The 24395-nt window shown below is 40.6% G+C and overlaps 1 protein-coding gene across 1 annotated transcript in view; it reads left to right on the top strand.

Annotated features, from left to right (window-relative positions):
* Positions 1 to 3387: 3387 nt before the first annotated feature.
* Positions 3388 to 24395, top strand: part of LOC133022855 (sodium- and chloride-dependent GABA transporter 2-like) — a 31416-nt gene continuing 10408 nt past the window's right edge. Inside the window, exons 1-7 of the mRNA XM_061089765.1 lie at positions 3388 to 3517; positions 5580 to 5714; positions 6969 to 7106; positions 9488 to 9599; positions 9736 to 9850; positions 22648 to 22782; positions 23018 to 23121. Of these exons, the coding sequence (XP_060945748.1) occupies positions 3388 to 3517; positions 5580 to 5714; positions 6969 to 7106; positions 9488 to 9599; positions 9736 to 9850; positions 22648 to 22782; positions 23018 to 23121 (869 nt within the window). The remainder of the gene's footprint in view (positions 3518 to 5579; positions 5715 to 6968; positions 7107 to 9487; positions 9600 to 9735; positions 9851 to 22647; positions 22783 to 23017; positions 23122 to 24395) is intronic.

Below are 24395 nucleotides of genomic sequence, written 5' to 3'. Positions count from 1 at the left end.
GCTTGACAATAAACCCAAACACAGCTACGATTCTACGATTAATGTGACGTGTGTGTTAAGCCAGCGGAGTTGTCCGGCTGACGGTGGCTCGTTAGAGCACTGACGGCATGTGTGCACGGTCACATACGGTTATAACGAGCTTTCAAAACGGCGCTACAATACATCAGGCTTAGTATAATTATAGAATCATAAATTGTAGCTAGAATAGATTTGCCTGAAATAAGTAGGTATGCTATACTGATTGTAATCAGTGATACAATTTTTAGGGCACATCTAATGACACATTGTTAACAGTTCATGCTTGTAAAGATCATCCAAGATAATCTGTTGTAATGGAGAGAGTGGCACAACTGTACAGTTATCTAAGAAGTATTTCTATTGACATCAAAACACTCTTCTTCACATAAAGCATATTAGCTGTGTCATTGCGTGACAGTCCCAAACATTTGTCCTGCCAAATTACTGGAAAAACATCAGCACCATATTCACATGTCAACGGCAAACTAAGTTTGGACTTTAATTGTCCTATTGTTGTTATTAAACTTTACCAGTATTCCATTAAAGACCTTCAAATAAACAACACTATTACATTACATTTAGGGCTGTCAAAATTAACGCGTTAATCTATGAGATTATTGTGCCCGAGATTAATGCGATAAAATATTTTAACGCAGTTAACGCAACTTTGTTTACTCCCGCTGTGCGGAAGAAAATTCAGCTCCTCGAGCAAGCTGCCAACGTCGCCCTCACCGGTGACCACTGGACGTCAGTCAGCAATGACAATAACCTGGGTGTCACAGCTGATTTTATTGACAATGTATGGAAAACTAGATATTTTGCATTGGAAGTAAAGAAAAAACAGAGTCGCGTTATACAGCTGAGAACTGTGCGGAGGAATTCCTCGACGCACTTCAAACACAGCCCGTCAAAAGATAAGTCCCGTCTGAATGAAAGCACAGCAAACTGCACAAGGACAACAGGAAGAGTCGCTTGTTCAAGATGTTGCCCCCCGGTGGAATTCTGCCTTGGAGGTTATCAAACGTATCCAGCTAAACAAGGGTCCGCTTGCTGCCACCCTGGCTCAGCACAAGACCAACATCTCGATGTTGATTTCACCGGAGCTGGCTAAACTGGAGAAGTTGGAGAAGCTACTTGAACCAGGCAGGCAACTCTACTCTTTCCGTCCTCATGTGCACTTTTTTTATCTTCCTCGATAAAATGTTCGTCTCCGCGGCGCTAGCAGCTAGCCCCCGGAGCTAACCAGGCTGCTTACCGGAGCTATGGGCAGTGGGAGCTGGAGCTAACTGCTCCAGCCCCCACTGCTCCCACTGCGGGCCTGTGCTGGGGAGCTGGGGCTCTAGCAGCCAGGCTTCGGCCCACATGACTCTGGTTCAAAACGATATGGTTGCAAGATTGTATCTTCGTCTCCAGCACTAAAAACAGGTCAATCTGAGGAGGGCTGTTTTAGACAGGGTAAAAAGAGTGCTGTTTTAAATGATCCTTGTGGTATTTTGACCAAAATATGTTTCAGACATTTCATTAAGACCCCAATGAACCATATCAACTGTGGTAAAATGGGCATACGGTGGGACCTTTGAAGTAGCAGAGATCTTCCTGTTTTCATTTTCATGTTTGTTTGCACTTTAACACAACAGATTTGAATGTCAGTTCAGTAGAGATGAGCCGGATACTCGGCTGAAACGAGTATCCGGTACGGATAAAGCACTTTTGCCGAGTACGATTATAATACGAGTAATCGGAGTCATTATCTGTGCTCAGACTGAATGAAAATCCTCACACAGCGTCACAGCGGTCCTCCCGTCACACACGGCTCTGCTCACTCACTCACAGAACAGCTCTCTGTCTGTCAGTCACTCAGGTTCACTGCGCATCGGGACTGTTCCATAGGCTCAGTCAAGGAAGCAGAAATGATTCGTTCATTTCCCGACTGGGTCTTCGGGTACGAGTCTTTGGAAAATTTTTCACGAGACCTGCACTGGCTCAGTAGAGGAGCGCTGGAGATGCGAGGGACGTTCACTGTCTCCCGGAGAAATGAACACTCTGTGTTTTTAGTTTAGAAAGACGTGAATTATATTTGTTCACAAGTCATAATGACTGGTTTTGTTATTTTCACTTTACATTTACACTTACTTTACAGTAAAGTAAACCTCTATTAAATACAGTACAACATGACAGTTTGTATGGTTTGAAATTGTCATTTATTATCACATTGGCATTTAATTATCACGGCAAACAATTACACTGCACTAAACTTTAAGTGTTAATGTAAAGTGAAAATAACAAAACCAGTCTGTATGACTTGTGAACGAATATAATTCACGTCTTTATATACTAAAAACACAGAGTGTTCATTTCTCCGGGAGACAGTGAACGTCCCTCGCATCTCACACACACACCCACACACACACACAAACACACACACCTGGTGTGGAAATAAATTAAAAAAAAAAAAAAATCATAAAAAAATTTCAAAGTTAAAAAAGAAAGTTATGTTGAACCAGCCCACTTCCGGGTTAAATCACACCCACTTCCGGGTTAGGCCCCGCCCACTCCGAGTACGGATACGGATAATTCATATGGTTAACAGATACAGATACAGATACAGATAATGCTGTACTCGCTCATCCCTACAGTTCAGTTTACCAAGGCCACTTGTTATGCTGTTGTGTGTGTTTTTCAATGTTAAAGATGACAGTACCAATGGTGTCTCAAATACACCTCTTTTTTTACCTTTTACTAATCTGGATGTTTCAATGAAGAAAGAAGCAGTGTTATTGTTTCAAAGGACATTGGGAATATTTTCAGCTGGTTTTTAAAAAAAATTTATTACACAATTTATCATACAAGATATTTACCGACCTGGCTGCCACTTTATAGGTAGGTGTTATAGGCCTGAGCCTCTTTGAAAACACAACATTGTGTAAAATACATATATATGTCTGAAGTGATTACTCGTTAATTTATAAGATTTAGTCTTTAGAAGAAAAACAAACTTTTAATCGCGATTAATCTAGATTAATGAATTTCAAAATGTGAGATTAATTAGTTTTTTTTTTTTAATCTATTGACAGCCCTAATTACATTACATACAGATCCTCGTACGAACATTTCCGGTGCATTAGTAGGACTGCACTGCAGGACGAAGTACTGTCTATTATCATCGAAGTGATGAGGGAATGACATGTAACAAAGGAACACAGAGTGCATGGTGTATGGTATGTAGATCCTACTGCATGATAATTACAGTACAACAAATGAGTATTTGCAGTACTTGTAGCACCTCCCTCTATAATCAGTATAGTGTTGACAGATGACTGAGGTGTGTGCTGACAGTACTGATCAGAGCACTGAGGAGGGTACAAAGACATGGAGACCAAAGCATATAAAAGGGAACAGTGGATCAAGAAAAGGGAATATATTTTGGCAGCTGCAGGCCATTTGATAGGTCTGGGCAATGTGTGGAGATTTCCGTACCTTTGCTATAAGAATGGAGGAGGTAAGTTGGAGGACCTAACTCTTTTTCCTTCATTGCAGTGTAAACATGGCTAGATATGTGTATAATAACAAAAAACTCCTCATTAATTTAATGGTATTCGAGGAAAGTTACACGCCCCATATATTACACTTTTCTGGGATTTTATTTGAGGTATTGGTGATTTATCATTTGTCGTAAGTCGATTATCTGTCTCTCTCTGGAGCTCAAGTCAGAACAGGCAGATGTGTCTGTCTCCTACATTTTTAACGAGGCTCCTCTGATTGCTTGACTGCATTTTTAGTGACACATGACAAGGCCTGCTACTGATACCTGCTCTGGCCTGTCTTGGAATGTCTTAAATTAATTTTAAGCCAAGAGCCCTTTTGTACTTTAATTTTGCACAAACATTCATCTTATTACCAACTACCTGCAGAATTAATGACATTCTCATAAGAATTATCTGTACTTTGTCTTTAGTTCTAATTTTCAAGTATAAGCTTCATAGAAGAAGGTTTCTTTAATGAACACTATGTAACTTTTACTCAGCAACAGTCCTCTGCAGCCGCACATGCTCGTTTAAAGTATTTGTACATAAAAAAATGTCTGACAGAAATGAAGGGAGAAGCATTGACTAATGAATTGAGAGGTGATTGTCAGTAATGGTAGAGTATGTGATAAGGCATATTGTATTTCAAGCAGTCTTGTTGTAAATAATAGTCCATCAGCTGCCAACACGATGAAGATCCAGCACAATCAGATGCCACTATAATCCCGTATCCATCGGCATAATCCACATCAGGATCTAGCAGCTGGCCCACCATCAGCTGCCAACAAAATCATGACCCAGTGAAGCAAAGCTAATACAAGAGTAATGTGGTCTCTTTTACTGGTTCTTGTCAGGACACGTGCAGCAGCATTTTGGACCAGCTGCAGATTCTTTATCGACTTAACGCTGGAGCCTGATAATAAGGAAATAGAATAATCAAGTCTGGATGAAAGGGTATTGACAGCAATTTTTGAGATGTTACGGAAGTGAAAGAAGGCAGTCCTAGAAATTGAGAATCGAAGGACAAATCAGGATCGAAGTTCTGACCGTTTCATTGGAAGCAAGGGCAATGTCGTCTAGCGCAGCTAAATCATTAGATAATGTATCTCTAAGTTGTTTAGGGCCAAGCATTAGAACCTCTGTTTTATCTGAGTTTCATAAGAGAAAATTGTGGGTCATCAAGGTTTTTATGTCCTTGAAACATGCTTTAAGTTTAGTTGTGTCCTTAATGGAAGCATATATAATGAGAATTATAAACAAAATTGAGCACAGAACCCTGAGGAACACCATGGTTAACTTTGGTGCGCACATATGACTCATCATTAATTTGTATAATTTTGAATTTATCTGTAAAATTGAATATAAACAAGGTTAGGGCAAACATATGTAACCCTGAAAGATCAAGCTCCATCATATCTTAAGAGTTTATCGTACCTCATAATCGCAATAGATCACTTAGCTCTCTAAACATAAGATAACTTGAGGTTCCCTAGAGTCTCTAAGAGAGAGTCAACTCTCTTCTTAACCCAACCGGTTGAAGCAGATAAGGGTTAACTTGACTGTGGTAGCCCGGTGTCTAATTTTTCCTCGCCCTTCAAAACACCCATAAATGTTTAACTTTCCACTGCAGGAAGAATTCAGCATAAAATCAGTAAACAAGCATACCATTGTTAGCAAACATGCATACTGTCCCTTGTTGTGTGGCAGGTGCACAAGATAGCATACTACACATATGCTAAGAGAGCAGCCATTTCTGTTATTCTCTGATTTATCACACAGTGCCACCATCAGTTTCTAAAAACTTCCAACAAATCTTACTGATTGTAGATTAGATAAGAAATACAATTAGTGTAATACCTGGTTGATCAATCTGCAGTAGATGGACAAAGGGGAGCATGGCTAAATGAAGGGATGGGTTAATTTTTTTATTATATCATTTTATTATAACTCTTTTAATCCATTATGTGTGAGTGTAAATCATCCATGTACTCACTGTATCAACAGCTGATGTTATGTAGCCTATTATTGTGTGTGCAGGTGTCTTTTTGTTGCCTTATATCTTCTTTGCTGTGCTGTGTGGTGTTCCACTCTACTTGCTGGAGAATACGATCGGTCAGTTAACACAGGAGGGTGCCATCACTTGCTGGAACAAAGTCTGCCCAATTGCAAAGGGTAATTATTGTTTCTAATTATATTGCCAGTGTCAAACGCATTTGTCTATTTACTACTTGTATATACTTGTTTAGGGACCTACAGAGGCCAACGGTCCATTCATTGCCACAGCGGGCAACAACAAACGTTAATGTTTTATTGTAAATAGACTAACATTGAGTAGATCTTCCACGTTTTCCTTTGAGTTACAGCTTCATGTTGTCATGACTGCATTACACTATCTTTTTCAGCACACTCACAATCTGCCTGTTCTTCCACACTCCAAAGGTTTTACTAATGGTACTGGTGGTACTGGTAACATAACATAACGGTCCATGCAGCTTTTGATCATTGTTTTTTCCTTTCAAAACAGGTATTAAAAAACAAAAGACAAGTTTATTTGAGTTTAAAAATGTAAGTGAAATATAAAATAAATATAATCACTGCAAGACAGAGACAAAAAATGCAATTTTTTTTCATGTTCTGAGACAGGATGTGTTCATTGGCAGATACAGAGTGAAAAAAGTACAGTGCTGTGTCAGCTTTGCTCACTGTGATAAACATGGATCAGTACGGAAGCTTATTGCTGTCACTCCTGGAAAAGAAAAACTAAAAATAGATCTGTGTACCATTAACACATGAAAAGTTTCATGATACTCAGAAGGAAACAGGGCAAAGGCACCAACTACTCATTTAACAAGTTGTAAACAGCAAATATATATATAAAAAAACAATTTACTTGGTTAATGAGAGCTGACTTTCTGACTTCTTGAATTTAAACAGTGAGACACAAACTCAACTTGTCTATCACCATTGGGCCTCACTCATACACTTAAGCAGTTTTTTTACAAAGATTCTGACATTCACAAATAGTCCTCTCAGAGGGAATTGTCTTGGTGAAGAATATAATCTATGCACACTCAAAAGCACACAAACGCAAACTTAAATACGGACATAAATGTGCAAAATAATAAGTTAAAAATTGTCTTCAATTCCACAGTTGGATAATATAATTTAAATAACCATTCTAATTCAGGATGTATAATATTTTCCTGGCATGTGGCTCTTGATTCACTTATAATTATAAATGAGAAAAGAAATGCATCACAGACAGATCACCTCTGCTAATACGGAATAACTGGTGAACGAGGCCCAATGTCTGTATATTTATGAGAAGTTCTAACAGTATTATCATGGTTATGTAGCTGTCATATTTCTTAGCTGTATATCACAATAGGACCTTGATACTGTATTTTACATGTTCTATTCCTCCAGGAACTGGTTATGCTATCATGGTGATCCAGCTTTATTCCAGACTCTACAGCATTGTCTTGGCCTGGGCCCTCCTATACCTCATCTACTGTTTCAGGGCAACTCTGCCCTGGGCTACCTGCAACAATCCTTGGAACACAGGTCAGCATGGGTTTTTCATTAATATACACTATGGACTTATTATCCACGCACATGGTTTCAAGTGCAGAGCCGAACGTATTAAGCGTGTTTCCAAATCCATCCATCCATCCATTTTCCTCTGGTTGTACGAAATTGGGTCTTAGAGGCAGATGACAATTCCAGTCATTCTTCTGCCCAGCCATGCTTTCTAGCTCCTCCTGGGGGATCCCAAGTCATTCCCAAGATAGATGGGATATATGAAGTCCCAGTTTGATGTGTTTTGTAAACCTCCTATGGAAGGAATGTTGATTATATTCCCATTGCCCAAGCCACCTCAACTGTCCCCTTTGCAGATCCAGAGCTTTGTTAGACATGACATCTATTCCGCTTTTGAAATAGATCTCTCACTTGAGTCTCTCTGAGGTTTCAATTTTTTTCTGGTAGTTTTTCAGGACTCATTGAGGGTCAAAGGCAGAGGATATTACCGTATTAAGCCCTGTGAGGCCAATTGTGATTTGTGCTATACAATTTGTACAAAAAGTTATTGATATTGTCATCATTGTTCAAACTCCACCCTCCACACTCATCCAACTCTCTATTTTTTACTTGTATTTGCGGTCTTGTTCATTTATCCACTACCCAGAGATCATTAACATGGATGAGGGTCGGACATAAATTAACTGGTAAAACATAAGCTTGGGCTCATGGCTAATGCTGCACCCAACTGCCTGTCTATCTTGCTCTCCATCTTCCCCCAAGATACTTTACATGGGGCTGCAAGTTATCCTGAGGCGTTTGTTCCCCCACCAAACAGAGCCGTGAAATTAAATATTAGGGCTTTCCACGTCTTTGTCCCATAGTGGAGGCCAAAAAACTATACCCCATAGGTCACCCACTTTGTGGCCGACCGGAATCTCAATGCCTACATCATGACTGAGTGTGAAACCATCTGAAGTAATAAAAATAAGTTCCAATTCTAAAATTAAACAGTCATCATGAAAGTCCAAATAATGGAGAGCAAATGCAGGGTGTAGCCTGACATAGTACACTCCCTTATGGATATTAGGGCAGACCAGGGGTTTGATGGTCGTCTCCAACATCCGGTGGTAAGTGGTGTTTCAAATTGCTGTCAAGAGCAATATTTAAACAAGTACGCCAGCCTTGTTAACCAGTCAGGGTCAGTAAGGTGGTCAGCGAGCTGGGATCCATGCTCGATCAGAAATATGCACACCTTGTCCCGCAAGAGCAAGTCTGATTTTGAGTGGACGTGTTTTTATGTAGTTGACCATTTTTATCGCAGTGTCAAGAATATGCTTAAGCTTTGGTCCAAGTGTTTTGCTTGCAAGAGATTCTCTGTGAATAATACAGATTGTGGAATTTACATGCAGCGCCACTTGTAAGACTCTCGCCTTCAGTCCTGTTTTTTTCCCCAGCATCACTCCAGCCCGGTCCCTAAACACACCAATACAGTTTTCCCAAGATAGTCCCTCTTCTTTTAGTTTTGTAAAAATATCCTCACCTGTGCACGTCCACTCCGGAGCGCAGAGCTAAACAGCATTACGTTTTCCGTCAAAACTGTATCTGATGAAACAGAGCAGCTGGGCAGAGTTTAATATATCTGTTGATTCATCTAACTCTAAAGCATGTTTCCCTTTCTTAACTCTATCCAACAGCTGGAACTTTATGTCTTGGGCCATGTCAGTGATGCATCGGGCATTATTCCCGATAGACAGTGGTACTTATTCCAGATCACAGGCTTAGAATTTATCCCCAAGCATGGCCAGATTTATAGCTACAGCAGCGGGTTTAATTAACGTTTCACGGCTGTTGCCCCTTCTCATAGAGAAAGTGCTGCACATAGATGGACTATATGAATGCTTGTGTGATTGGTGAATGTAAAAACTGTAAAGCGCTTCGAGTGGTCGTCAGGTCATCAGGACTCTTTATAAATACAGACCATTGACCATTTACCCCTGTGACAGCATCACATGAAAAACAACTAATACTACTATCTTCAAACAGAGTTATTTGACCCCGCTGCCCCTCCACCGTTTCTGGCTACACTTTAGCGCTGGGCAGTAGGGAACTGCTTGACATCGACCCGAATGTTTTACTTCTTTATTTTTTTACTGTGTGATTCAGACCTTTCCTCATTTGCCTCCGCAAAACTATCACAATCTTTTTCTTTCTTGGTCCCAATGGACAGGATGCCGTATAAATCATTTTGGTTGGACTCTTCCTATTTATATTGTTAAATTAAAGGTGGAGAAGGGGTGGAGTTGGGTTCAGCTTCATGTTTGCCCAATTTCACATTTGATTGAGTGGGATGTACAGTCCCATGTATGCACAGCTTCATACATTCAAATTTTAATGAACATAATTTTTCGTTTTCCTTTCAATAGACAGATGTGTGGACCTCACATCTGCAAACTGGACTGCAGTACACAGTGGCAACCTTCCAGTAAATTGGACGTCTGAAAATCTCACCAAGTCTTCGGCCTCTGAGTTCTGGGAGTGAGTCTAATGTAACACTAAGATCATTATATATTATGTAGGGTTTCAGTAATGGATTACATGTGTAAAGTGTACACTGTACTTGAAGACAGTTATTCATCCGATGTGTAACCACCAGTCTGTCTGGTGTCCCCAGGAGAAGAGTGTTGTCCATGTCTGGAGGAATAGAATGGGAGTTGTTGCTGTGTCTCCTGGCCTGTTGGGTTGCCTGTTACTTCTGCATTTGGAAAGGTGTCCGCTTCACAGGAAAGGTCTGGTATGTGCGACTTTTGGTGGAAATGTTGTTAGGTGTATGAAATGGACACCTTTTTTTTATCCAGCATTTCTGGTATTGTCAGTTGAGGGCTACAAAAGGTTGTGATTATGGAAATGTCATGCTTCTTGTGTAATGAGATGTTCATTTATTATTATTAGGGCTGTCAATAGATTCAAAAAATTTACTAATTAATCTCACATTTTGAAATTCATTAATCGCGATTAAAAGTTTGTTTTTCTTCTAAAGACTAAATCTAATGAATTAACGAGTAATCACTTCAGACAGCCTGTATTTTACACAATGCTGTGTTTTCGAAGAGACTCAGGCCTATAACACCTACCTATAAAGTGGCAGCCAGGTCGTTAAATATCATGTATGATAAATTGTGTAAAAAAAAAAATATTTAAAAACAACAGTGTCCTTGGAAACAATAACACTGCTTCTTTCTTCAGTGAAACATCCAGATTAGTAAAAGGTAAAAAAAAAGAAGGTGTATTTGAGACACCATAGGCTTGAGTGGAGAATACGTAATTTACCCCCCACACCCGACATTGAACGGAGCGAACAGCGGAGAAGTTCTTGAAGATGGATGACATTAAATAAATAATTGAAGTGGAGAAGTAAAGTGAGCTGTATGATCCTCAGCACATATGAGGCAAAAATACAAACGTTGGGACGCTGTTGCAGTTAATGTTGGAGCAACAAGTAAGTATATGCTTGAAAAAAATGATTAAATGCGGTTTTTACTGCAGGCTGATAACAGCAAAAGAATGTGATATTATTGGCGCTGCGCGGCGCTTCAGCAGCGTAGAGTAGAACTACAGACACGAACAGGCGCACAAACACACACACAGTTCGAGGAAGATTAAAAAAATGCACATGAGAGGACGGAAAGAGTGGAGTTGCCTGTGTGACGGTCTCTGTTTGCACTGCTGCGTTCTTCATTCACTTCACTTGACTCAGGCTTAGTGAAACAGTATAACTTTATTTTCTGTAACATATAACGGGACACAGTCACAGTTATCTACAAAAGAAAAGTTGCATATTACTAAACCAGTTTCATGCACTAAAATAACCATTAGAAACTAACTAAAACACTAACAGACAGAGCGACACAACTCACTCAGACCGGGGGAATCTGCTTCTGAGATAGTAAAGGGTGCGCTGCTACACTAATCCCCAGAAGTTCCTGCTGAGGGCCTTCAAAATAAGACAAACACGGCAAAATAAAAGAAATATAGTTCAGCCAGCGCTGAGCCAGGGTAGCAGCGAGCGGACCCTTGTTTCGCTGGATCCGTTTGATAACCTCCAAGGCAGAATTCCACCGGGTGGCAACATCTTGAACTAGCAACTCTTCTTGCTGTCCTTGTGCAGTTTGCTGTGCTTTCATTCAGACGGGACTTATCATTTGACGGGCTGTGTTTGAAGCGCGACGCTGGCAGCTTGCTCGAGGAGCTGAATTTTCTTCCGCACACCGGATGTAAACAAAGCTGCGTTAACTTCGTTAAAATATTTTATCGCATTAATCTAGGTCACAATAATCTCATAGATTAACGCTTTAACTTTGACAGCCCTAATTATTATATTTATTATACTATTACATACATAACTTTTTCTAGGGTAAAGGTTCGAGCCCATCTCAGTGGGGTCGGCAGTTCGATCCCCAGTCTTACGCATCTGCATGCCGAGGTGTCCTTGGGCAAGATGCTGAACCCTGAATGGCCCCCCCATAGAATATCAAAGTGCTGCGAATAGATGCACTGTATGAATGTGTGTGTGAATGGGTGAATGTAAAACTGTACTGTAAAGTGCTTTGAGTGGTTATTGTTGCGGGTGGAAATCAAAGGCAGGAGGCGTCGTTCTCAAGTTAAAATTAAGCAAGTTTATTCAGAGGTCACAGGTCAGGAAACTGCGGTGTCTAGCAAATGAGCATGCATGGTCCACTGATCCTGTACAGGAAAAATGGCAGTGAGGCAGAGTACGCAGAAAGCTTATATATTGATACTGGGCATGATAGAGGTTCTTCTTCGATTGGGATTGGTCGGATCTCGTCGGGTCGTCCTCCTGGCGTCGTTTGGTCCTCCTCCTGACGTTGCGTGATGACGTGCAAGCCGTGTTGCGGTTACTAAAGTTCATGAGCATATTGCCTCGCGTGTGCGCTTATTTTATGTGTGTGTGAAGTGAAGTGAGGTCATAGAAAACTGTGAGAAAGGCATGAAAACCTCTAGTCTAATCTGTCCGCTGTGTGTGTGTGAGGGAGTCTCAGAACTAATATAATGAAGTGATTCATGAAGCCAGAGGTTTGAAAACCTGTTATCTGTCCGCTATGCCAGACTCCCTTTTTAAGGAGTATGAAACATTCTGAGGTTGAGAAGCAGGAGAAGAACTATGTGTTATGTTTGTGTGTTTACGCTATGTGTATCTGACTACACGTTAAAGTGTGTGTATGTGTGTGAACAGTGGTGTATTGTCAACAAATCCCCCTTTCCGCACCTGATAGGTGCGGACAACACTGGGAAGGCAAAGGGCAGAAAAGGGCAAGGCAGAAAAACAAACCCAACTAGACTACAAATAGTTAAAATCAAAACGAAGCCTATACTCAGTAAAACACAAAAACGTCAAAACATAGCTGTGACTCAAAGAATCACAGCCATCAAAACAAAAATCTCAAAACAAAGAATCCATCTTAATATAAAAACGTCAAACTATAGCTGTGATTAAAAGAATCACAGCAGTACAAAATCTCAAAACAAACCTGACTGTAAACATTCGGAACAAACTGAACCCAAACAATGTCAGACTGACTTTGCCCTAGGAGAGGCAGCTCCTGTAACTCTGTTTGATGTCTAATGTAGCCAAGGAAATTATGCTTTAATCAGAACGAGAAGTGAGAACAGGTGAAAGATTCATTATTATCACTAAGCAGCAACAGTTATTGAAATCATTTGTATGAAGTATAATATCTAGCTAAAACTGTTTCTATCTTTATTGCTTAAGAGTTCAATCAGACACAGACTATAGTTAAAAAGTTGAAATCCCTCCAGACTCTCTTTTAATCCCCCTTTAGGGTGTGACCACTTACTGGGGAGTTCATGTACCCCTCAACGTTTATCCCATCCAGTGCAAACCCGTCCCCCTCCTCATCATCATCGTCGCGTCGTCATCTCCATCTTCCTCAGCTTCAGCTTCACAGCATCAGTTTCCCCTTCAGCATCCACAGCATCCATCCCCAGTTCAGCATCCACAGAACAGCTGGGGATGAGGCACGTTTTCCTTCATCAGAGCAGAGTCTACAGCCATGTCATGTCATGGTGCGTAGAGGTGGAGAGGGCACTGGTCACCCAGCCACCAGGGGCAGTTTGGAAAAAATGTCTTTCAATCACTTCCTATCAGTACACACATAACCCTCTCTGCCAGTAGAAGGGGCCAGGGCCATTCGTTTCTGTGTGACCATAGGAGCAGGAACGAGCTGTTCAGATATCAGCTTCTTTCCGATAGAACCTGAACAAATCTACTCCCAGAACAAAATTATCAAGAATTGTCAGTGAGGCTTTTTCAATTTTAAGAGTCAATGATCTGGATCTTAGCCTTGTAAAGATCCTTTCGTGGAATTGATACTTGCCAACAGGCCATGTGTTTGAGCTTGCACTGTACCAAGCCAGGCGCAGGGCGTATTGTCGGTCGTAGTGGAGGAGGTGGAGTTAACACTGGATGGGAGTGAGTTGTGGAATTCATGAAGCCCAGTTCCCAGAGTTTGAAAGGAAGACAAACAGAAAAATTATTAATTTACTGTGATGCGTAATTGAGATTAAAGTAGATTATATAAATTTATAATTAAAAGAAACAAACAAAATAATCTAATCAAAACATTCATACCCTCTTTTGGTATTCAACAATTTCATAAAACTTTTGAGGTGTGGTCGGCCAAATCAGTGGACATTAAAAATAAAAGGTTAAACAAGTTGAATTTCAATGAGCAGCAGATATGACAGTGTTTGAGTATTTGAGTTTAAACCATTTTCCAAAATTCGTTGACTGCTCCATAACACGATAATTCAGAAGCTTTGACGTCAAACTGTCCTGTGATAAAACAGGAATCACATACAAAATACAAATGTGTGAGAGATTAGATTCAATCAAACGTCTCAGAGTTGACAGCTGAAACAATTCAAAACAATTTAAAAGTTATTCTGCCACAATTTCCTTCATGATGAAATAAAAACAATAATTGGAGCTTAACATCACCTTTCAAATTAAGAGCCTTAGATGTTAAGATAACTGGTGAAACAAAACAACAAAATAAAAACCTTCTTTCCAGAGTTTGAAAGTTAAAGGGTCCAAAATAAATTTAAATCTAATTATAGATATGACATTCAAATAAGTGTGTAACCAGAGGGCCTTGTATTATGGTTTCTGTATTTAATTTAAGATGAAACCGGCTATGAGTTAAAGTGTATTTGACCTCTGACCTTTAACTGGATTTTAATTTATTCTTCTTCAATGGTGAAACATATTTATTTTAGGACTCTCCAGAGTTACATGGGGGTTGAATCAAACTTCTAGTTTAAATTCCAACTGTAAATAGATTTGACATGTCTTGACTATTGAATTCTTAATGGATGATTTGAATATGGAATTAAAGCAACTACAGGTGAAAACAAAGAAATATCTAATTCTAGGCAGCACAGAATTTAGTTTAAAGTTAAGTTAGAATTTCTCATCCTAATATGATTGAGACAGCTCATATAGAAAGCACATTATTCAGCTCTAAGAAAATAAAAGTCAATGAAACAGCATTTCAACAACCAACTACCTGTGTCAGGTAGAAACTAAATAAGATATTTAAATGATTGGATTTTATGTAGAACTTTAGAGGCCAAAACCTTTCTCCTTTCCTCTTATAGATATATTGGAAATATCTGAAAGAACAAATTTGTGCCAAAAAGTGTAATTTTTACAATTCCCTCTGGAATTCTTTACTTCTGAATGAAGCAATAGTAAAAAACAAACAACATAGAAACAAACAACCAAGCCTCTTTGTGATCTTAACGCCAGTTGTAAGCTGTAAGGCTGCTGGCCTTCCACAGATGGTTTACCCGACTCCCAAACATTCTTATCTCCCCCTTTTCATCCTCTGATGTGTACGTACTAAATCTTTCTATTCCCACTTCTCTTCCCTACTTTCTTAACCACTCAAGCTTTACATTCTATTATCCATCTCAGAGCAAGATATCACTGGCCAGATTCATCTCACTTCTAAAGATCTTTCTTCCTCCTAAACTTTAACTTTCTTGTCTTACTTCATCTCTCAAACCTTCAGTCAACATCCTTAATCTTTCTTTGGCAAGTCCTAAACACATTTACCCCTCCCACCCATACATACAACATATATCAGATGGCAAGCGCATATACCACCTCTTTTTTAGGAAAAAGTCGTTTTCCAGTCAGTTTGTCGCTCCGTCAGTTTTTTTCTGTGTCTTCAGTCAGCCAGCTGACCTTGACACATATTTTCTCTCGTTTCCACACACACAAACACTCCTACTCCCACACACATCTTGGAGTTATCTCCCTGCACAAAAGCACACGAACATTCACAGCCCAAGCGCACTCTCTGCCACGTTTTTTTTAAATTTCGGGCAGAGACCGCACTCCCTCTTTTGAGATACAACGGGCCGCGACCCAACGTTTTCTACCAGTCACTCAGTCCAACAGCCACACACTTCCATTCTTACTAGTTACTTCTGTTGGGCAAGGCCCAGTGATCCGACTTAGAACAAAGGGTCGTAAAACCTTAGGCCAGGCTCGGGTAACCCCTAACATTTAAAAATCCAGCATGGGCCCTTATCTCCATGTGGCAAAAGATCACGTCCTGGTCCCCCACGGTAAGCCCGCCCCTGGGGGCCAAATCCTGACAACTCAATTGGCTGGAGGGCCACACTGACCCCTGACCCCTCCTCCCAGGGGGGAGTCACCTGAGACATGACTTAAAAGGGCTGAGCTCACAGAAATCTCTCTCTCTTCACTCAGATGCCCAAGCAACAACAGAACCCCTCCGGGGTTCTACTAGTTAACTCGGTATTTTTAAGAGACTCTCTTCGTCCTCCTTTTTTCCACGCTGCTCAAGTTGTTTTCTGACCTCAAGAGGTCTAACCACACGACTCAGTAACTAAGGAGGCGATTAGACATCGAAACAGGAAGTGCCCCGCTGGACGGACTCACACACTTCCATAGACTTTACTTTTTCTTTTTTCCAACGATCTACAAACGGCTTCAAACCAGCCGTCCCCTGCAGAAGCGCGACGTTCATCCCGCTGAGGAGTAAGAGGCAATCCCCTCCGTTCCTGTAAAACAGCACGATCTCCGCTGTTACAGAAGAAGACGAAGTTTCATTCCGTCAAGGCAGCACGAATAATTCGCTTCCTTTTCCGGTCCAGCGGCCGAGCCCGGAGCTCCGCTCGTGAGAGAGACTACGTGATTCACTGGCCCCCGACACATTCGCGCCGAGGTGCAGACACACCGCGAGGGTGGTACAGTAAGAGGCTTGATTATCTGGGCAGATGTTAGTTTTGATACGTAGCATATTATTTAACATTTGATTGTATTTGTTGCGAGACCGCTGAGTCTCATTGTTTTAGCCGGCTACGACGAGCCGCTACTTCCGGTTCATTTCCGGGTTTTGTGTTTGTGCTTGAGGCCGCGAGGAAAGCCTCCGCCCGCACTGTTAACGTCTGTGTGAGTCTGCAGTGATTTCACCGATCAGAACCTCGGCCCACAACGCTCGCTTGAGGGCTGAGGGGTGAATCACAGTTAACTCATCTCAGGCGTGTATTTTTAAGAGCTTCTTTGAACTCTCCTTACATGTTTTCTCATGTTTTTTCTCTCTCTCTCTCTCTCCTTCTAAACCGACCTATACACACTTCTGACCTGTATTTATAATACAGGTCATGTCACATAGTTAAATCTATGCTTAGAGAGGCTGAACACATCTGGAAACCATTCGGCCCCAAAGCCAAGCAGAGATAAGAATTCTCTTTGTCTAAAATTTCCTTGGTGTAATTCATGTGACGACCACCAGTGTGCGCTCCGGCCACATGGTGTCATTAACATATTCTCCATTTTGGATAACGTTAAGTTAAACCCACCATTTTGAGTCTATTATTGCCACGCCTCCGCTCTCTCTCTCCTCCCATCCTGGCTCTAAATTCATAACGGCTCCGCCATCTTGTTTTGTAGTCAATCCGCCATTTTGAGAGTTTTTAGGCCTTGATTCCACGAATCATGATCGGCCTCCATCTTAGATGTGATGTCACTACGCGTCATCGCCACGCCCCTTCTTTTTCTCTCTCTCTCGCACACACACACACACACACACACATACACATTGATAGACACAGACAGATACACACACACAGAGACACATAGATGGACCAGAGGTTACATGCGTGTTCTAAATTGTGATAAGCTGCTGTTGTTATCTTTGAAATATGGGAGTTTGTTAAGATGATGAATCATTAAATAACACTAACTTTATTTCACACACACACACATAGACACACACACACAGAGAGACACTTTGACACAGACACACACACACATAGAGACAGACATACATAGGTAGACCGCAGGTTGTCCATGTATTTTCTGAATTGTGATAAGTGCTGCTGCTGTGTTTACCTTTGAAATATTGGAGCTTGTTAAAATGATATATCATTGAATAACATTATAACTTTATTTCCCCTTTTTAATAAATACTTTTGTAATTAAAGTATCTGTAGTCTGTGATTATTTGTGCATATGTATGTGATTGCAGCTGGATTATGATCGCCTGTGCTCGAACTTAGAAGCCTTCACTGTTTATTAAGTAATCGTTAATATTAAAATATTGACATTATTAATTTGACATTTATCATTATGAGACTGATAATTATAGCTTGACATCGTTGGTCCCTGGTAACCAGGGTGGTGCCCCCCTTTCTCAATTATTAATATAGATAGTATTATTCTTAAATTGATAATTTTATTGTTTTAGACTAATTATTTTCATTATTCTTGGTTGATAACCTTATCATTGTTAATTGACAGCTTGTACTTTCTAATTGATAATTCCTATTTTCTCATTAGTGGTTTTATTGTTATTTGATTACTGATCATCTTCAATTAATAATTTAATTATTTTTGATAGATAATTTTTATTATTTTAATAATCCTATTTCATGATTATTAATAATTAGCCAACGTCAAGTCTACTCCTATTGCACAACACTTCACATCCTCTCTATATTATATGATCTAAAGTAGTATAATAATTTTTATATAAGTAATTTCCTCTTTCAAATCCTTATTCGTAACAGCCTTCCGTTATTTGTGCCCAATTGAAACAATGGTGTGTCTGGTTTGTAAAGCTCCTGTGGCATTATTCAAATCAGTTCTTATTTCAGCCAAAGGGCGGGAAGGTGAAGGTGCTGGGGTACAATGTGTCAGGTGGTGCCAAGGTGCGCCTGATTTACCTTTGACCTGGGCCGAGTGTGAAGTAACCTCCTTCACTTCGTACGGTCCAGTCCACCTGGGTTCTGGCCACTTTCTCTTGTGAACCTTGACTCTTACCCAGTCACCTACTTTTACCTTCGGTTCTGCAGCTTCCTCCGGATCAGTCGCCAGGGCCCTGGAGACCTGATTGGAGAGAGCTGCAGTAAGAGCAGTTAAAATCTTCATATAACTTGACATTTCAATCTCAAAAACATCCACGGATGGCACGTGACCTCCATCCCTGGGTGGACCTGGCATAACTCTGCCAGTCAACATTTATACCTTTTTCTTCGTCTGATTCTACTTTATTTGAAACTACTACTCAAACACAAACCTGGACAGCAGGCACAGTTATTTACAGTGTTTGTATTCTATTTTATTTTAGAGTGAGAAACCTTATTGGTGTGAAAATTGAAACTACAAACACAAACCTGGACAGCAGGCACAGTTATTTACAGTGTTTGTATTCTATTTTTATTTTAGAGTGAGAGACCTTATTGGTGTGAAAATTGAAACTACAAACACAAACCTGGACAGCAGGCACAGTTATTTACAGTGTTTGTATTCTATTTTTATTTTAGAGTGAGAGACCTTATTGGTGTGAAAATTGAAACTACAAACACAAACCTGGACAGCAGGCACAGTTATTTACAGTGTTTGTATTCTATTTTTATTTTAGAGTGAAAGACCTTATTGGTGTGAAAATTGAAACTACAAACACAAACCTGGACAGCAGGCACAGTTATTTACAGTGTTTGTATTCCGTCACCATTGCATAATACACAGCATTTTCAGACCATTTTAATTACTTTGTTAAATTTATCATATGTAACTTGTACTCACCTCAGTACTACTGATCAAAAATTTGGGTTTTCTCTATCACGACAATATGCAGATTTCAATTAAATAGGCTCTGCTCACCTTTTAATAGTACAGCGCTGTTTGATCAGGTTCCCAAGGCGATACAAGTCACTTCAGGACGGTTCTTTCCCCATCCGAGAGACGGCCTCCTCCCCGACTTGTTGCTCTCCCCTACGCTCTTTCAATCGTTATAGAACCATCCTCTGCTACCAATTTGTTGCGGGTGGAAATCAAAGGCAGGAGGCGTCGTTCTCAAGTTAAAATTAAGCAAGTTTATTCAGAGGTCACAGGTCAGGAAACTGCGGTGTCTAGCAAATGAGCATGCATGGTCCACTGATCCTGTACAGGAAAAATGGCAGTGAGGCAGAGTACGCAGAAAGCTTATATATTGATACTGGGCATGATAGAGGTTCTTCTTCGATTGGGATTGGTCGGATCTCGTCGGGTTGTCCTCCTGGCGTCGTTTGGTCCTCCTCCTGACGTTGCGTGATGACGTGCAAGCCGTGTTGCGGTTACTAAAGTTCATGAGCATATTGCCTCGCGTGTGCGCTTATTTTATGTGTGTGTGAAGTGAAGTGAGGTCATAGAAAACTGTGAGAAAGGCATGAAAACCTCTAGTCTAATCTGTCCGCTGTGTGTGTGTGAGGGAGTCTCAGAATTAATATAATGAAGTGATTCATGAAGCCAGAGGTTTGAAAACCTGTTATCTGTCCGCTATGCCAGACTCCCTTTTTAAGGAGTATGAAACATTCTGAGGTTGAGAAGCAGGAGAAGAACTATGTGTTATGTTTGTGTGTTTACACTATGTGTATCTGACTACACGTTAAAGTGTGTGTATGTGTGTGAACAGTGGTGTATTGTCAACATTATCAAGACTAGAAAAGCACTATATAGTAAATACAAAACCATTTACCATCTAACTTCTTAGGGTTTATCTCATTCTCTGTATCCAAACCGATATTTATCCATATTATAGGCAATAACTAAGCCAAATATTCATACACATTCATACAGAGTACATATTTTCTGGTCCTCTTCCTGTGGTTGGAGGGGACACTCCCAGCAATGGGCACTTTATATTTAGGGGTTGGGCTTAGGGAGAGGAATTGGGAGAGGGCCAAAAGCTGGGCATACACCATCAGATTTAAGCATGGTTTTGTCCCGATAACTGAGTCATATGACTCTTAAAAGAGTCCTTCAATCATCAGCTTTGGTATACATCGTATGCTGTGCCGTGTTCAGGGGGGCGCGAGCAGCGCCCGTCTGACGCTCTGATTCTTTTCTGACTATAGGGGGAACAATAGTCAAACTGTAAAAATTGATCTATTTTTAAACAGTTCAATTTACAATATCAATATGCAATATCAATATGCAATATGTAATATCAATATTTTTGTGAAGGTTTGAATCCGAGAACTGACTGTCACAATCCAGCATTATTCACACAAGTATGCACGAATAATCACAAACACTAGCTCTTTGCTTACAAATAGAATTTCTTAAAAACAGTAACATCAATAATACTAAATTCAACTAATGTCAAGTGTACTAAAGACACTACCAACACAAGAGAGAGAGAGAGAGAGAGAGACAGATAAGGAGGATGGGGGATAAAGATGGTACACAAGGTCACACTGGTTAACGTCATATCGGTTAATTCAATATGGCGGCTGAATAAAACTAAAAAAGATCGAGAACAAAAGACAATGTGACATTACACGTTACTCTAGTCACAGACATTGGGATGGATGAACAAAGCGGCTTGGTCACAGTGACCTGGTCCCCTGAATGTTCAGGTGTGATTGGGTGTATACATGTGTCTGAATGTGTGTGTGCAAGCGGGTTAGGAGAGAGCGAGAGAGAAGAAAGAAACATCAAACACGCAAATATAAAGAGGAGATCTATATGGTAAATGGATTTGGATTTGTATTTATATAGCGCTATTCTAGTCTGATGAAGACCACTCAAAGCGCTTTACAGTACAGTTTCACATTCACCCATTCACACACACATTCATACAGTGCATCTACTTGCAGCACTTTGTTATTCTATGGGGGGCTATTGAGGGTTCAGCATCTTGCCCAAGGACACTTCGGCATGCAGATGGTTCAGACTGGGGATCGAACCGCCGACCTTCAGGTTGGAGGACGACCACTCTTAAAAGAGTGGTCGTCCCTTCAGCCAAAGCCGCCCGCATATATCATATATCATATATCAACGCAATGGAAAAAAGGCGATTATTTAAGCACAAGGTAACCAGGCGGGCGATCTGGGATTTGTCCAGCTGGGTACTGATCTTCCAACGGTCTTACAGTGCCCCGGCACTGCGTAAAAGTGCAGACTCTATACACGATTACGCAATTAATACACAGCAACAATGACGATCCAGCAATCCGACACAATATTGCATTAAAAACAAACCTTACTATTAACTAGTCTCTGCCCAAACACAAGCCTCTTACATGGTGCTGCTCCGCAGTTCGTCCATGCGGTATCAGCGCGGCCCCTAGCTGAAATCCGGCGAGGCCATTATCTTGACCCTGGAACAGCGGTGGGAATCAGCCATGTTGACAAAAGATGAATTCTTTCTCTCTGACAATGAGAGGCAAGAATTGGAGTTCAAACAGAGGTTTTCACCTCCGGGGGGTCAACAAAGGAATTCTGGCGCAATTTAATCAACTGGCGGTGTGGCCTAGGGGGTAGAGTGGTCATTCTCCAGCAAGAAGGTTGGCAGTTCAATCCCCACTCTTCCCCATCTGCATGCCGAAGTGTCCTTGGCAAGATACAGAGCCCCCCCAAAAAAATGTAACTGCTGAACACTCTAGCTCAGGCTTCTGGGGTAACATGAAGGCCTCTCTATTGTCATCTTTATTTTAGGTATAAAACTACAGTATGTCTACTTTTGTCAAAGCTCAACACACCTATAACACCACTTTCAAATGCTCCAGACGCATCCTGTCCCCCTAGCACACAGTCACGCTCTGGACATTTAACCGCACTTTGCACGGTGCGCCATGGCGCACAAGAATAGAGCCCTATGTTTTTATTGGTAAGTTATTGCAAACGTTTATACAAAAGTGTAGCCTCAATCAGAGTCAGTGTATGGTGCACAACCTATTCGCTAGTTCCCATTCCCGTTATTTTGTGCACATGTAATATTTTGTTCCAAAAATGTCACCAGAAGGGCTCTGTAGCTTTGCACATGGGCATTTTGCACGTACAGTCTGAGCAGTCAGGTTGTGGCAGACTATTGGACCGTACAGTATTTACTCGTTAAGTACAAGTTGGAATTTGACAACAGCATTTCAAATATCGTACAGTGTATGACCAGCTTAACACTATCAGGAGCATAGGGGCATTTCTTCTGTAACCTGACAGTATTTTATCTAACTACTGAAATTTCAGGTGGTGTATGTCACGGCAGTGTTCCCCTATATAATGTTGGCCATCTTGCTGGTCAGGGGGTTGACCCTGCCCGGAGCCTGGCAGGATGTGGTCTATTACCTTTATCCAGAACCTTCTCGTCTGGCAGACCTTCAGGTGAGACACCAAAGATACATTTTACAATATTTTTTTCTGAAATGTGGCATTTTGGAAAACATTATTTGCCCAAATGCAATAGGACTGAATGTTTTAATTGTTAATTTTTTCATGTTGACCAGTCAAAGTTACTTTTGGCCAATTACTGTTGTAGATGTGCAAAGAATGGAGATGAAACCGCAGTTCTTTTGGCACAGTGCTTATTACACGTGTTTTTTTTAACTTTGTTAATCAGGTGTGGATGGAAGCCTGCGCTCAGGTCCTCTTCTCTTATGGTGTTGCAGCAGGGACCTTAATCACTCTGGGCAGCTACAACAAAGTAGAGAACAACCGTTACAGGTAAACCCTGTGATCAGTATGTCATGCATGGGAAAGCGGAAAGACCCAAACACAGAAGCCTGGATGGTAAATAACTGAATAATAACAGCAAATACAAATATTATTCAATAAAAAGGTACCAAAAGCAAAGGGTGGTCCAAAAAAAACGAATTAAAAAAGAAACAAAATACTAGGTAACACGAGCAAGTAAGATATGGCTAGAAAACCTGACTAAAAAGTCCAAGGAAACAGAACAAAGACAGGAAGTTAAAGGGATAGTTCAGCCAGATATCACATTATCTACTCACCACTATACCCATGGAGGGGATGGTGAAGTGTTTGTTCAAATATGAATGTCAGGGCTTGCGGACACTTGCATGACACACGAGCAGTATGGAGGCATGTTGTGTTTTTTTCTGTTTTATTTGGTCTCCAGTTACTTATTGTATTTGATTCTGATCTAACACTGTTTACCCTGAGACTCCTAAAGTGTATTGTGGACTCAAACACATCACCCACCTCTCTATCTGCATAGTGGTGAGTAGATGAGTAAATCTTTATTTCCTATCTAACAGACCCACAAGGGACATAATTTCGAAATAAAACAGGAAGTTGAAAACTCAGGGGAAAACTACTGAACACAAACATGAACACAAGGAAACCCAGTTCAAAGTCATTAAACAAAAGACTCCAAAAAAACAGAACCAGAATAGTTTTTCAGTATTATTTCTAAAAGTTTGGAGCGACAAAGGCAGAATCATGTTCTGCCATTGTGGCTAGTAGTAGTTCCACTGATACATTGGTGAAGTTGTGTTTTTGAGTCCCACCATCCGTTTATTGCAATGGTGCATTATTATTGTTAACTTTCTACTGGCTTTAAAACAGTGTTTGGAAAGTTTACCTGACACACAGTACATCAACCGTGTTTAAAGCACGGTTTTCATCACTAAATGCGTTGTTTGGCAAATCAAACTACTCACCATCTCCACACTCACTGTGTCTCATCTCGGGACAGACACAGGATCCCTCCCCGAAGAAGATTGCATCTTCGAAACTCTAGTACTGTAGTATGACCTCTCGCAGAATGCATGCCTGCCTTCTTAAGATTATTTTAGATGTTAGCAGCATGCTTGCTGCTACACACAGATATTTCATATAACAATAGAATGCGTCTTGCAGGATGCATGCTAGCATTCTTTAGTCAAATCATTTTAGAAGTTAGCAGCATGCTTGCATCTACACATATATATGATAGAGACTGTATATCCTGTTCTCCAACACCAATGAATAGCATT

This window comes from Limanda limanda, chromosome 17 (genome assembly GCF_963576545.1).
Source record: "Limanda limanda chromosome 17, fLimLim1.1, whole genome shotgun sequence".
In the NCBI taxonomy this organism is placed as follows: Eukaryota; Metazoa; Chordata; class Actinopteri; order Pleuronectiformes; family Pleuronectidae; genus Limanda; species Limanda limanda.
The sequence above is the reverse complement of the archived record's forward strand: the minus strand, read 5'-3'. Positions and strand labels throughout refer to the sequence as shown.